Below are 15,462 nucleotides of genomic sequence, written 5' to 3'. Positions count from 1 at the left end.
TTTGAAATCACAAACTTTCGGAGCAGTATCCCTTCGTCAGATGAAGAGACAGCATTCCGAAAGCTTGTAATTTCAAATAAACCTGTTGAACTATAATCTGGTGATCACAACGGTTCAGACAGCATTCATGGAGAGAGAGCAAGATAATGTTTTGAGTCTAGATGATTTCATCAGAGCTGAAGTGAAGCTCTGAAGTCTTAGCTTGCTGTCTGACCAACTGTGATTTCCAGCATTTGTTGTTTTCAGTAAACATTCCAGCATCTGCAGTAATTTGCTCCTACAGACTATAACCTGGTGTTGTGTGACTTCTGGCTATAGAAGTAGTAATGGGGAACAAAGAAATGGCAAAGGAACTGAATAGGTTCTTTGTATTAATTTTTACATAGAAGACACCAGAACATTAAAAGAGTCAGGGCTCAGATGTATGTGTAGTGGCCATCACTAAGGAGAAGGTGCTGCAGAATCTGAAAGGTCTGAAGATGGATAAATCACCCAGACCAGGGGTATTGCACCCCAGCGCTCAGAAGGAGACAGCTGAAGAGATTGTAGAGGCATTGGTGGTGATCTTTTTGGAATCACTGGAGTTAGGGAATGTCCCATGGAAAATGGGTAATGTAACACCAATGTTCAAAAAGGGGGGAACAGAAGAACAGAAACTATAGGTCAGTTGGCCTGACCTCAGTGATTGGTAAGATTTTAGAGTCTGTTATTAATGATGAGATTGCAGAGTACTTGGATGTGCAGGGTAATGTAGGGCTGAGTCAGCATGGCTTTGTCAAGGGAAGGTTTTGTCTGACAAATTTGTTAGAATTGTTTGAGGAGGTAATGAACAAGTTAAACAAAAGAGAACCAGTGGATATGATTTATTTGGATTTGATAAGGTGCCACATAGGAAGCTGCTAAATAAAAAAAAGTCCATGATTTTAGGGGCAAGGTGCCAGCATGGATAGAGGATTGGCTGACTGACAGAAGGCAGATAGTGGGGGGAAAACATGATCTTTCTCAGAGATGGTAGCCATTGACTAGTGGAGTTCCACAAGTGTCAGTTATTGTGACCATAACTATTCGTGTTATACATTAACAGTCTTGACAAATGATCTGAGGCATCACCGAAAGTAATTGGCCAAGGATACCACATCTCTCACTGCAGTCACGGCGGAGTTCAGCTGATTGGGCTGGGAACCAGGAAGGGAACTGAGGACAACCTGGTCTGCATCATTCGGCTACTCGACAAGTGTTCCCAACTGGCGCTCAGCTTTGGTTGTCTTCAGGTAAAAAAATAGATGCCGCATTAAACTGTCAAGAAGTCTAGTTCCAATTCACACTTGTGCATTAAATATGGGTGGTTGATCAAAAATTACACATTATAAAAAGGCGAATTATTGGTTTATTTGTAAATAATGCTCTTAAATCACTGCAATCTTGCGCACATTAGTTTCTGGCTTGTTAATTTTTCATAGATGTTCTTCAGAGGGCAAATGTGTCATCTCTGCTTGCATTATATAATTTAATATCCGGTTTCAGTTGGAGCTGACAGACCATCGCTGTTCTATGTAATGTCTCAACCCATTTACAAGCGGAGCCACTGACGTCAGCCAATTCTCCTGTATTTTATATAAACACTGTGGGATCTCCTGGAGTTAAAGTGCCAGCAAACAGCCGCTGCCAATGATCCATTCTGTCCAGCTGAAGACACCTTTACCGTTCCCTCTCTCCAGGTAAGTGAGAAAGCATCTACTCTTCTTGTTTTCTTCTTGCCTCAACAACTACAACAAGATTGGTGTCAGAGTTTCACCAGCTTTGAGATTATTATTCAACATGCCTTTTAGGAAGGAGGGGTAAATGTTATTTTAACTTAATTGGTAATCACTTTAAATTTCTGTTCTTTTACATATGAGTAGTGTATTTACTCTTATTAAGCCAGAGTTTAATTTTACTGTGACTATGCTGAAATTAGTCAGCAACCAGTGACAGGTGTCTGAACAACTCCCTGGGCATGTTGCACAATCCTGCAATTAGTACTTGTTATCCTGTAAACTGAATGTTAGTCTTACACCCTGTAACTTTTCGTGAAAAGGTCCATTAGCAAGAATTCCAGCGTTTTTTTTCTTTCATTTCTGATCTCCAGTGTCTGCAACATTTTGCCTTTACTAAGGTAAACTCGCAACATATTTCTTGATCTTGACAACCTGTCCAGTTTCTTCATTGAAAGGCAGCAACCCCTGAATACGTTTGCACTATTAGCAGAATGATGGCAAAATTCCCAATCCCATCTTCAGATCCCTATTCGCACTGGCAGATACCAACTCAGTGGGCACAGCAAATTGTGTATCATTTCATGTTTGAAGCTTTGTCTTGACTGACTTGGTAGACAACTTGCTTTCAAATCTAGTTTTAATGGACTTTGTTGATAAATCGACAAAGGTTTGCTCGTCAAGTACATCGTCATTCAAAGCAATATACATTAGTAATTATTCCACAAGTTGAGTGATAAAGGAAGTCGAATTATATCCAGACTGCTGTGAGAGAGAGCTTCAGTACACCTGGTGATCTCATTCCAAAGTACCGTATGACGATGGAGCTGTTTTGTAAAATATTTTAATCTAAAAGAGTGATAAACTTTGTAACCATATTATATGGCAAAGTTAAAGTACAGGAGAGTGCTGCCTATTCCAGAGAGAGAAAATGGTGGATGCTGGTACGGTTACAATGTTAAAAAGACATTTGAATAAGTTCATGAATAGGAAAGATTTGGAGGGATATAAGCCAAGCACGGGGAGGTAGGACTAGTTTAGTCTGCAACATGGTTGGCATGGATTGGTTGCACCGACGAATCTGTTTCCATGCTGTATGATTCTATGACTGGGTTGAAATTGGATTGAGCATTGTTTGTAATTTTCTATGAATCTGTGAGTTCCCAGAGCTGGCAAACTTTTCAGATTGTGGAAAATTATGCTCCCGAATGGTCCATTAAATCTGTGCCAACTCTTTCAAAAAGCAAGCTAGTTAATTCCACTCCTACTTTCCCCACATCCCTGCATTCTTTCCTCCTTCTAATTCCCCTTTGAAAGCTATTATTGAATCTGTCTATTCGTTTTATCTGGCAATGCAGTGCATTCCAAATTCCATCCATTAGTTCTTGCAAAGTGTGTTTCCTCATGGTGCCTCTGGTTCTTTTGCTAATCATCTTCAACCTGTGCCCTCTGGATTTCAACATTTCAAGATGTAGTTTTTCCTCATTTTACTTGAACCCTTCATCCTAGATCTAGGTAATTGGATAACAGCAGCAACTCACTTTACTTTAAATATGTTTTCTTTTTAATTCCCTCATTGTCCCAAAGTTATTATAATACTTGTGTTTTCTAATCAAGTACCTTTAAGGGCATATTTTACAATGATGAAGCAAAACTGCAACGAGCATGATATATAATTACATGAGTAGTATATTTTTAAAAGTTGAATCTGGTTTCTAGACTGACTAAATCTCTTAGTTATAGAATCATAGAGTCACATGGCAGAGAAACAGACCTTTCAACTTGTCGCAATTGACTGTATTGGGCCCATATTCCTCTAAACGCTTCCTTTTCATGTACCTGTCCAAATGGCTTTTAAATGTTGTATTTGTACCCATCTGTACGAATTCCTCTGGCAGCTCATTGTGTACACGCAGCACCGTCTCTGTGAACAGGTTGCCCCTCAGGTCCCTTTTAAATCTTTCCCCTCTCACTTTAAACTTACGCACTGTAACATTGGATTCTGCTACCCTTGGAACTTGTATAGTTAGCTACACTGTAATGCATTCCTTGGAATAAATATTCAAGACACTTTATTGCATGTTAACTATTCATATTATTAAAGATGTATTTTATTTCCTTTTAGCGTGTGGAAACTTTATTATTTATTATTATAGCGAAGAAAGCATTTGGTATGCTTGTCTTTATTGAGTTAAGGAGTTGGGAAGTCATATTGTGGCTATACATGACATTGGTTTGGGGTCACTTCTGGAATACTGTGTTTAATTCTGGTCTCCCTGCAATAGGAAGGATATTGTGTAACTTGAAAGGGTTCAGAAAAGATTTACAAGGATGTTGCTGGGGTTGAAGGGTTTGAGCTATTTGGAGAGGCTGAATAGATTGGGGCTATTTTCCCTGGAGTGTTGGAGGCTGAGGGATGACCTTACAGAGGTTTATAAAATCATGAGAGGCATGGATAGAGTAAATAGGCAAGGTCTTTTCCCTGGTGTAGGGGAGTCCAAAACGAGAGGGCACAGGTTTAAGGTGAGAGAGGAAAGATTTAAAAGGGACCTAAGGGGCAACTTTTTCATGTAGAGGGTGGTGCAGGTATGAAATGAGCTGCCAGAGGAAGTAGTGGAGCCTGGTACGACATTTAAAAGGCAACTGGATGGGTATATGGGAGGGTTTGGAAGAATATGGGCCAAACGCTGGCAAATGGGACTAGATGTATATAGGATACCTGGTTGGCATTGACGAGTTGGACTGAAGGGTGTGTTCCTGCGCAGTATATCTCTATGACTCTGTTATGTTTTCATAGTTTAGCACCTTGTAAAATTTTTATAGAATTGGGTGAATTCAAATAACCAAACAAAGTTATATGGAATAATGGAAAATTAAGACAATTAAAGAGGCTGATTTTAATGGGCCAAGAAGCTCATTACAATCAATGACATTCCTTGTGTTTTTCTGAAATCTTTCAGCAAACGATACTAATTTTCTTAAAGCTAGAAGTAGTTGAAAATGCATTCATTGGAATAGGAGTAACAAGCTAAACTAAATGATAAAGATATTAGTAAAATTATGTAATTGTACTTTTATTCATATTTCAAAGAAAAAAAAACTACCATTCTTAATGTAGGCTATTATATCACGGTTAACAGAGAAATGAGTGTTTGGACTGATTGTTGCAAATACCTAAGCATATTTTTAGCTTGCAGTTCTTCATCATTCACTATCAGGAATGAAAGAGTCATAATTGTCTGGTTTAGATTCACTAACTTATTATGGTACTCTGTTCCCATTTTAAAGAAAATAAGACATATTTTACTTTTCTATACCTATACCTTTTTGGCATTGACTAAATAAAGTAGGAGCTCGCACTTACTCAGCAATTCACTAGAATTACTTTTCTTTTTATGAGCTCTGGTGTCCGAGAACAAAGAAGAAAGATTGAAATACTTTTATTATGATAACAAAATTGATATCTTAGATGATGAGACAATGTGCCATATCTTCATAAGAATAATAATGATTTTATTATAAATACATGTTGTTAGCAAATGATAAGCGATTAGACACCAATTCACATAAATCAATGGTGATATACTGCAACGTTACAGTTAAACTGCTGATTTACATTACTGCAATGTGCTTTTCATGTTAAATTCATGTAAGATGGACAGCTGAGCTGTCATAAACCTCCATCAATTTACATGTTTTTCTACTGGTATGAAAACAGAGTTGTATCCCATTATACTGTGGTATAACTAAAATCAGCAAGACATCAAATTTTGAAAATTTAATGCTAATTGATTCAAACTAAGCAACAAAGACTTTGTGCAAAAATGATGCAGAACATTGTGAGAAGAAGGTCGGCAGCAAGAGTCCCAATTGTTAAAGGAGTGTCCCTTGAAAATTTTTTTGGTGGTACAGTGGTTAGCACTGCTGCCTCACAGTTCGATTCCACCCTTGGGTGACTGTCTGTGTGGAGTTTGCACATTCTCCCCGTGTCTGCATGGGTTTCCTCCAGGTGCACTGGTTTCCTCCCACAGTCCAAAGATGTGCAGGCTAGGTGGATTGGCAGTGCTAACTTACCCCATAGTGTATAGAGGAATGGGGATAGGTCTGGGTGGGATGCCCTGAGGGTCAGTGTGGACATGTTAGGGGGAAGGGCCTGTTTCCACACTGTAGGGATTCTACGATTCTGAGAGTGTGAACCTGAACAGCTTCTGGGAACTGTTGTTGGTGAGTAACAGATAAGCTTTGAGAAATTGTTATTTGAGCAGAGAGCAGCAGCAACTTCAAGGATTGTAAGGATTAATTAAGTTAAAGAGGTGAGATATTGCAGGGGAGCTCCAAATCGTTGTCTGCTCCTCTAGCTCAATGTGGGAAGCCGGGTACTTTTCTAGTGCCAGGGACCTACCTATGTGCAAAAAGTATCTCCAGTGCAGTTCCTGGAAGCCTGAGTTTTGGAGTTGGAGCAGTGTCTGGGGACACCTGTGGAGCATTTGTGAGGCGGCAAATATCATGGATAGCACTACAGAGAGGTGGTCACGCCGCAGGCAGGAAGGGAATGGGTGACCACCAGGCAGAGCAGGAGGGCTAGACAGGCAGTGCTGGAATCTGCTGTGGCCATTCCCCTACAAAACAGATATTCCGTTTTGGATACTATTGAGAGGAATGGACTCTCAAAGGAGAACAGCAGCAACAAAATTCATGGCACTATGGTTGGCTCTGCTGCAGAGGGAGGGAGAAATAGGCACTGAAATGCTATAGTTATAGGGAATTTAATTGTAAGGGGAATAAATAGGCATTTCTGTGGCTGCAAATCAGAGTCCAGGATGGTGTGCTGCCTTCTTGGAGCCAAGGTCCTGGATGTCTCAGGGCAGTTGCAGAATATTCTGGAGGGGGAGGGCGAGGGGGAGGGCGAACAACCAGTGGTCGTGGTAAACGTTGGTACAAACAAATAGGTTAAAAAAAGGGGATGAGGTCCTAAAAGCAGAATACAGAGAACCAGGAAGAAAGGTAGTTATCTCAGAATTACTACCAGTGCCACAAACGAGTCAGGGTAGAAGTAGCAGGATAAGTAAGATGAACATGTGGCTGAAAAGATGGTGTGAGGGGGAAGGTTTCAGATTCGTGGGGCATTGGGACCAGTTCTGGGGGTGGTGGGACTTGTACAAACTGGATGGGTTACACCTGGCAGGACCGGGACTGATGTCCTTGGTGGGGGGCACTTGGTAGAGTGGATGGGGAGGGTTTAAACTAGTGTGGCAGGGTGATGGAAACAGAGGAGTAAGGCAGTAGATACAGAAATTGACGGAGAGGTAGAAACCTAGGCAAACATGACTAAGAACAAGAACAGGCAGGGAAACGCTGAGAGCAGGGGACGTGGTCTCAAATGGGCATATGTTTCAATGCAAGAAGTGTAATAAGCAAGATAGATGAACTTAGAGTATTGGTTAGTACTTGGATGTATGATATTATTGCAATTATGGAGACTTGACTGAAAGCGGGACAGGACTGGCAGCTGAGTGTCCCAGGATTTAGACATTACTGGGACAGGAGTGAGAAAGGGATGTAAAAGGGATGGGGGAGTAGCATTATTGTCAAAGGAGTATCTCATAACTATACTGAGGTGGATATATCAGAGGACTCGTGCAGCAAGGTAGTATGGGTAGAACTCAGGAATAGGAAAGGTGAAATCATAGTGCTGGGAGTATACTACAGGCCTCCCAATAGCCAGCGGAAAATAGAGGACAGAATACGTAGACAGATTTCGGAAAGATGTAAAAACTGCAGGGTTGTTGTGGTGGGTGACTTTAACTTCCCCTTTATTGACTGGGACTCATTTCATGCTAGGGACTTGGATGGGACAGAGTTTGTAAGGACCATTCTGGAGGGTTTCTTGACACAGTATGTAAACAGTCCAACCAGAGAAGGGATTATACTGGACCTTTGTTTTGGGAAATGAGCCTGGCCAGGTGAGAGAAGTTTCAGTGGGGGAGTATTTCAGAAGTAATGTCCATATACTGTGAGTTTTAAGATACTCATGGATAGGGACAACAGTCCTTGGCTGAAGGTGTTAAACTGGAGAAAGGTGAACTACAGCACTAATACAGGAACTGGAAAGGTTTGATTGGAGGCGGCTGTTTAAGGGTACATCTACATTGGACATGTGGGAGTATTTCAAACAACAGTTGATAAGAATTCAGGAGCAGCATGTTCCTGCACTACTGAAGGATAGGTATGGCAGGTTATGTGAACCTTGGATGACTAGGGATGTTATGAATTTTGGTCAATAAGAAAAAGGAAGCATATGTAAGGTGTAGGAGGATGGGAACTAACAAAGCCCTTGAAGTATATAAAGAAAGTAGGAAAGAAATTAAACAAGGAATCAGAAGGGCTAAAGGGGCCATTGAAAGTCATTTGCAAACAGGATTATGGAAAATCCCAAGGTTTTTTCATACATACATAAAAAGCAAGAGGGTAACCAGAGAAAGGATGGGCCACTCAAGGATGTAGGAGGAAATCAATGTATGGAGCCAGAAGATGTAGGTGAGGTCTTAAATGAATATTTTGTATCGGTATTCAGCAAAGAGGAGTTGGTGGAGAATGATCTCAGGGAAGGGAGTGTCAAATTTCTAAGTCATATTGCTATTAAAAAAGAAGAGGTGTTGTGCGTCTTAAGAAGCATTAAGGTAGCTGAGTCCCCAGGTCCTGAAGGGGTCTATCCCAGAATATTGAGGGAGGCAAGAGAACAAATTGCTGGAGTATTCACAAGATATCTTTGTATCCTCTTTGGCCACAGGTGAAGTCCAAGAGGACTGGAGAATATCCAATGTTATCCCATTGTTTAAGAAGGGTGGGAGGGATAATCCAGGAAATTACAGGCCTATAAGCCTCATGTCAGTGGAAGGGAAATTATTGGAAAAGATTCTCAGGGACATGATCTATTCACGTTTAGAAGCAAATGGAATTATTAGCGATAGACAGCATGTTTTGTGCGGGAGAAGTCATGCCTCTTTAATTTGATAAAGTTTTTTTGAGGAGGTGAGGAGGTGATGAAGATGATTAATGTGGGAAAAGCGGTTGATGTTGTCTACATGGACTTCAGTAAAGCCTTTAACATGGCAGATTGGTACAAAAGGTGAAGTCATTTGGTATCAGGGGTGAGCTAGCAAGATGGATACAGAACTGGCTTAGTCATAGGAGACAGAGGGTAGCAGTGGAAGGATGCTTTTCAGAATGGAGAGTTATGACTAGTGGTGTTCCACAGGGATTGGTGCTGGACCACTGCAGTTTGTCGTCTACATAAATGATTTGTAAGAAAACATAGCTGGTCTAATTAGTAAGTTTAGGATGATTCAAAGATTGGTGGGGTTATGGATAGTGAGGAGAATTGTCAGAGGATACAGCAGGATATAGATCAGATGGAGGCATGGGCAGAAAAATGGCAGATGGAGTTTAATCTGAACAAATGTGAGATGATGCATTTTGGAAGGTCTAGTACAGGTGGAAATTATACAGTGAATGGCAGAACCCTTAGGAGTATTGATATGCAGAGAGATCCGAGTGTGCAGGTCCACAGATCACTGAAGGTGGCAGTGTGGGTAGATAAGGTAATAAAAAAGGCCTATGGCTTCTTGCCTTCATTGGAAGGGACATGGAGTTTAAGGATAGGCAAGTTATGCTGTAGCTTTATAGATTTTTCGTTAGACCACGCTTGGAATATTGTGTACAGTTGCTTGTCGCTTATCTTTTAGTTATCTAAACAAAATTTTGCAATCTTCTTTTATATTACTAACTAGATTATACTCATATTTTAGCTGCTCCCTTCACATTGCATTTGCCTCTGCTGGTTTTTAAAGGCTTCCCAATCCTTTGACTTCCCACTAATCTTGATCACCTTTGTATGCTTTTTCCTTTGTTTTTATGCTGCCTCTGCCTTCCCTTGTCAACCATGGTTGCCATGTTCTCCCTTTAGCATGTTTCTTCTTCCTTGGTACAAATTTCTGCCTCCCCCGACAAATTACCCCAGAACCTCCTTCGAATTTCCTCCACCGTTTTCCCAACCATGCTCCCATTCCAATCAACTTCTGGCCAGCATGGCCATCATGTCTTTGTAGTTATGTTTACCCAATTGTAATACCTTTACTCAATTGTAACACTGATTCAGGCTCTCCCTCTCAACTGCAGGGTGAATTCTATCATATTATGGTCACTGATCCCTAGGGGTTTCTTCACCTTAAATTCACTAATCAAGTCTGCCTAATGACACATCATCAAATCCAGAATTGCCTGTTCCCTAGTGGGCCCTACCACAAGCCACTCCAAAAAAAATCTCACTGACATTCCACAAATTCCTTTCCTTGATATCCACTACCAACCTGATTTTCCCAGGTGTGCTTTTCTTGCATAGAACATAGAACATAGAAACAGTAAAGCACAGGAACAGGATCTTCAGTCCACCATATCCTTGTCAACCATGATGCCATTCTAAACTAATCCTATCTGCCTGCATATGGCCCCTATCCCTCTACCCCCTGCCTGTTCATGTGTCTATCTAAATGGGTCTTGAGCATGACTTTACTAGCTCATGATTTATATTCTGCCCCACACCCTACTGCAAGAAGGCCTGTATGTAACTCCATCAGGGTTTTTTTTTCCCTTTGGGGTTTCTCAACTCTACCTACACAGATTCTGTGCCTTCTCACCCTGTGTTGCTGCATGGTATCAATTTAATTTCAGTTCTTACTAACAAGGCAACCCTACACCCTCTGCCTAGCTGCCTTTATTTTCTATAAGACATGTATCCTTGGGTATTTAGTTCTCAGCCCTGATCCCCCTGCAGCCACACCTCTGTGGTGCCCAAACTGGCTGTACCTGCCAATTTCAATCTGTGGTACAAGCTCATTTACTTTGTTTTGTATACTGCACTCATCCTCAGTCTTTTGTTAGCTGTCCCATTCTCATAATTGTTCTGTTGACTGCTGTCCCGCTGTATCTGCTGTATTTCCTGACCCTTCCCATACTCACTGTTCTATCATAGCCACTCACTGAATAGCAAAGGTTTAACTGATATCAGTTTAAGTTCTTTTCTTTAATTCACCTTTAATTGGTTCTCGACAAGTTATCCTCCACCTGTAGAAAAACTTCCTTTCTATCTTCTCTATAGAACCTTCATGACACTATTATCAAATAGCATCTCAACGTTCTCTTCTCTAAAGAGAATAACTTCTTCAATCTATCTGCATAGCTAAGTTTGGTGTTTTAGTTTAAATCATAGGCAGTTGAAGCCTGGAGTAGTGAATTGCATTTAAGTAGAGATGTGTGCAGCTGTGCAAGAGCATTCTATTCATTTCATGTATTGAAAGTACATAATTATTGTTTAACAGTAAAGTTGGTACCTGATTCAACTTACAATGTTAATAAGGCTTCAGATAATTCATTTTACATGTCAGTTTTAATTTCATTCATCTACTGTTCTGAAGTCCAAGCTAAGAAAGTTCGAGATACGAACATCTACCAGTACATTTTGAATACAGCAAGATGGTGCTCCAAAATTAGCTGAGTGGTACAGAATCATATAGAATGGGAGGTCAAGTCCCTGGCCAATATTGAGTTAAATACTAAATAAAAACCGAAAGAACTGTGGATGCTGTAGATCAGGAAGAACAGAAGTTGGTGGAAAAGCTCGGCAGATCTGGCAGCATCTGTGGGAAAAAAAAGTCAGAGTTGACATTTTGGATTCTGAGGAAGGATCACCGGACCCAAAATGTTAACTCTGATTTTTTCTTCATGGATGCTGCTGGACCTGCTGAGCTTTTCCAGCAATTTCTGTTTCTGTTATAGAGTTCAATTATCTTTTCTGAGTATCAATACTACTGTAAGTTAACATATTTTTAGGGAAAACTAGAAGGCCTATATTTAAACTTAGAGAATGGAATGATATTTAACATCTTCATAGATCTGAGTAAAATAGACAGAACTGAGGTCCATTCAGAGTCATAGTCTTAGAGATGTACAGCATGGAAACAGACCCTTCAGTTCAACTCGTCTATGCCAACAAGATGTCCTAAATTAATCTAGTCCCATTTGCCAGCATTTGGCCCATATCCCTCTAAAACCTTCCTATTCATACACCCATCCAGATGCGTTTTAAATGTTGTAACTGTACTAGCCTTCACCACTTCCTCTGGTAGCTCATTCCATACACGCATCACTCTCTGCGTGAAAATGTTGCCCCTTAGGTCCCTTTTAGTGTTTCCACTCTTACTTTTAACCTATGATCTCTAGTTTTGGACTCCATCACCCTGGGGAAAAGACCTTGCCTCTCTACCCTGTCCATGCCCCTTATGATTTTATAAACCTCCATAAGGTTACTTCTCAGCCTCCGACACTCCAGGGAAAATAGCTCCAGCCTATTCAGCCTCTCCATATAGCTCAAACCTTCCAACCCCAGCAACATCCATGTAAATATTTTCTGAACCCTTTCAAGTTTCACAACATCATTCCTGTAGGAGGGAGACCAGAATTGCATGCAGTATTCCAAAAGTGGTCTAACCAAATCCCCAACAGCTGCAACATGACCTTGAAACTCCTATACTCAATGCACTTTCCAAAATGCAGCACCTTACGTTTATCTAAATTAAACACCATCTGTCACTCATTGGCCCATTGGCCCGTTACATCAAAGTCCTGTTGTACTCTGAGGTAGCCTTCTTCACTGTCCACTACACCTCCAATTAGTGTCATCTGCAAATTTACTCCCATGTTCACATTCAAATCATTTATATAAATGATAAAAAGCAGTGGACCCAGCACCGATCTTCGTGACACACCGATCTTTGTGGTTACAGGCCTTCAGTCTGAAAAGCAACCTTCTACTACCAGCCTCTGTCGTCTTCCTTCAAGCCAGTTCTAATCCAGATGCCTAGTTCTCCCTGTATTCCATGCGATCTAACTTTACTAACCAGTCTACCATGAGGAACCTTTTCGAACGCCTTACTGAAGTCCATATAGATCACATCCAGCACCTCCTTCATCAATCCTCTTTATCACTTCAAAAAACTCAATCAAATTAGTGAGTCACAAAGCCATGTTGACTATCCCTAATCAGTCTTTGCCTTTCCAAATACATGGAAATCCCATCCCTCAGAATTCCCTCAAACAACTTGCCCACCACCGATGTCAGGCTCACTGGTCTATAGTTCTCTGGCTTTTCCTTACCACTTCTTAAATAGTGGCACCATGTTAGCCAACCTCCAGTCTTCTGGCAACTCACCTCTGGCTATCAATGATACAAATATCTCAGCAAGGAGCCTAACAGTCACTTCCCTAGCTTCCCACAGAGTTCTAGGATGCACTTGATCAGGTCCCAGGGATTTAGCCACCTTTATGCATCTTAAGCTGTCCAGAACCACCACCTCTGTAATGTGGACATTTTTCAACATATCACTATTTATTTCCCCATTTTCAATATCTTCCATATCCTTCTCCACAGTAAACACTGATACAAAGTTTTTGTTTAATATCTCCCGCATTTCCTGCAGTTGCACACATAGGTGGCCTTGCTGATCTTTAAGGGGCCCAATTCTCTCCCTCGTTATCCTTTTGTCTTTAATGGATTTCTAAGATCCCTTTGGATTCTCCTTAACCCTTTTTGCCAAAGCTATCTCATGTCCCCTTTTCACCCATCTGATTTTCATCTTAAGTATACTCCTACTGCCTTTATACTCTTAGGGATTCACGTGATCTCTGCCTGACATATGCTTCTTTCCAGCATTCCTTGCATCTACCAGCCTTTCCCTTCACCCTAACAGGAACATACTGTCTCTTGACTTGTTATCTCATTTTTGAAGACTTCCCATTTCCCAGCTGTTTCTTTACCTGCAAATATCTGCCCCGAACCAACTTTTGAATGTTCTTGCCTAATACCATCAAAATTGGCCTTCCTCCAATTTAGAACTTTAACTTTTAGATCCGGTCTATCCTTTTCCATCACTATTTTAAAATAAATAGAATTATGGTCACTGACACCTCAGTCACCTGTCCTGCCTTATTTCCCAACAGTAGGTCAGGTTTTGCAGCTTTTATAGTAGGTACATCCACATTTGTACACACTTAACAAATTCCTCTCCATCCAAGCCCTATGGCACTTTGGCAGTCCCAGTCTATGTTTGGAAAGTTAAAAACCCCTGCCATAACTACCCTGTTATTCTTACAGATAACTGAGATCTCCTTACAAATTTGTTTCTCAATTTCCTGCTATTTGGGGATCTATAATACAATTCCAATAAGGTGATCATCCCTTTCTTATTCCTTAGTTTCACCCAAATAACTTCCCTAAGTACAGCCATAATCTTATCCCTAATCAAAAATGCCACTCCCCCTCCTCTCTTGACCCCCCCTCTCTATCCTTCCTTTAGCATTTATACCCTGGAACATTAAGCTGCCAGTCCTGTCCATCCCTGAACCATGTCTCTATAATTGCTACGATATCACAGTCCCATGTTCCCAACCATGTCCTCAGTTTATCTGCCTTACCTGTTAAGCCTCTTACTCTGCCTTGTTCCTGCCTGCTCTGACTGTTTGACTTGCTCCTTTCCCCATCTGAACCAGTCTCAGATTGATCTCTTTCTTCACTATCTTCTTGGATCCCCCACTCACCCTAATTTAAATCCTCCTGAGCAACTCTAGCAAATCTCCCCGCCAGTATATCAGTCCCCTTCCAATTCAGGTGCAATCCATCCTTCTTATACAGGTCACTTCTACTCTAGAAGAGATTCCAATGATCCAAAAATGTGAATCCTTCTCCCCTTCACCAGCTCCTCAGCCACACATTCATTTGCTCTATCCATTTATTCCTATCCTCATTAGCTCATGGCACTGGAAGTAATCCAGATATTACTACCTTGGAGGATCTCCTTTTTAAATTCCTGCCTAATTTCTTATATTCTCTCCTCAGAATCTGATCGTCTTCTCTTCCTATGTCATTAGTTTCAATGTGTTCCATGATCTCCTGCTGGTCCCTCTTGCCTTTGAGAATATTTTGCACCCTGTCTGAAATATCCTTGACCCTGGCACCAGGGAGGCAACAGACCATTCTGATGTCTCACTGTCAGCAGCAGAAATGTCTGTGCGTGCCTTTGACTAGAGAGTCCCCTATCACAATTGATCACTTGGAACCTGACGTAGCCTTTGTTACATTAGAGCCAGTCTCGGTATCAGAAACCTGGCTGTCAGTGCCACATTCCCCTGAGAGTCCATCATCCCTCCACCACTGAGGCTCAGTAGCAGCACTGTGTACTATGTACAAGATGCACTGCAGAAAGTCACCAATGATCCACAGACAGCACCTTCCAAACCCATGACCACTTTCATCTAAAAGGACAAGGGCATCAGACATATGGGAATACCACCATCTTCAAATTCCCCTCCAAGCCACTCACCATCCTGACTTGGAAATATATCGCCATTCCTTCATTGTTGCTGGGTCAAAATCCTGGAATTCTCTCCCTAATAGCATTGTGGGAGAACCCACAGCAGGAGGACTGCAGTGGTTCAAGAAGGCAGCTCACCACTGCCTTCTCAAGGGCAACTAGGGATGGGCAAGAAATGCTGGCCAGCTAGCAATGCCCACATCCCACAAATGAATAAAAAAAAATTTTCAAAGTCAGCATACTTGTTTGAGATGGGGATAGCCACAGGAGACTCCTGCACTACC

General features: G+C 41.2%; 1 protein-coding gene across 1 annotated transcript in view; it reads left to right on the top strand.

Moving 5' to 3' along the window:
* The first annotated feature begins 935 nt into the window (after window positions 1–935).
* uts1 (urotensin 1) overlaps window positions 936–15,462 on the top strand; it is a 26,923-nt gene continuing 12,396 nt past the window's right edge. The window contains exons 1-2 of the mRNA XM_020528900.2: window positions 936–1,271; window positions 1,525–1,718. Coding sequence (XP_020384489.2) covers window positions 1,669–1,718 — 50 coding nt within the window. The 5' untranslated portion in view covers window positions 936–1,271; window positions 1,525–1,668. The remainder of the gene's footprint in view (window positions 1,272–1,524; window positions 1,719–15,462) is intronic.

Source organism: Rhincodon typus, chromosome 5 (genome assembly GCF_021869965.1).
Source record: "Rhincodon typus isolate 14 chromosome 5, sRhiTyp1.1, whole genome shotgun sequence".
Lineage (NCBI taxonomy): Eukaryota > Metazoa > Chordata > Chondrichthyes > Orectolobiformes > Rhincodontidae > Rhincodon > Rhincodon typus.
Note: the sequence above shows the minus strand (reverse complement) of the source record. Positions and strands in the feature narration are given on the sequence as shown.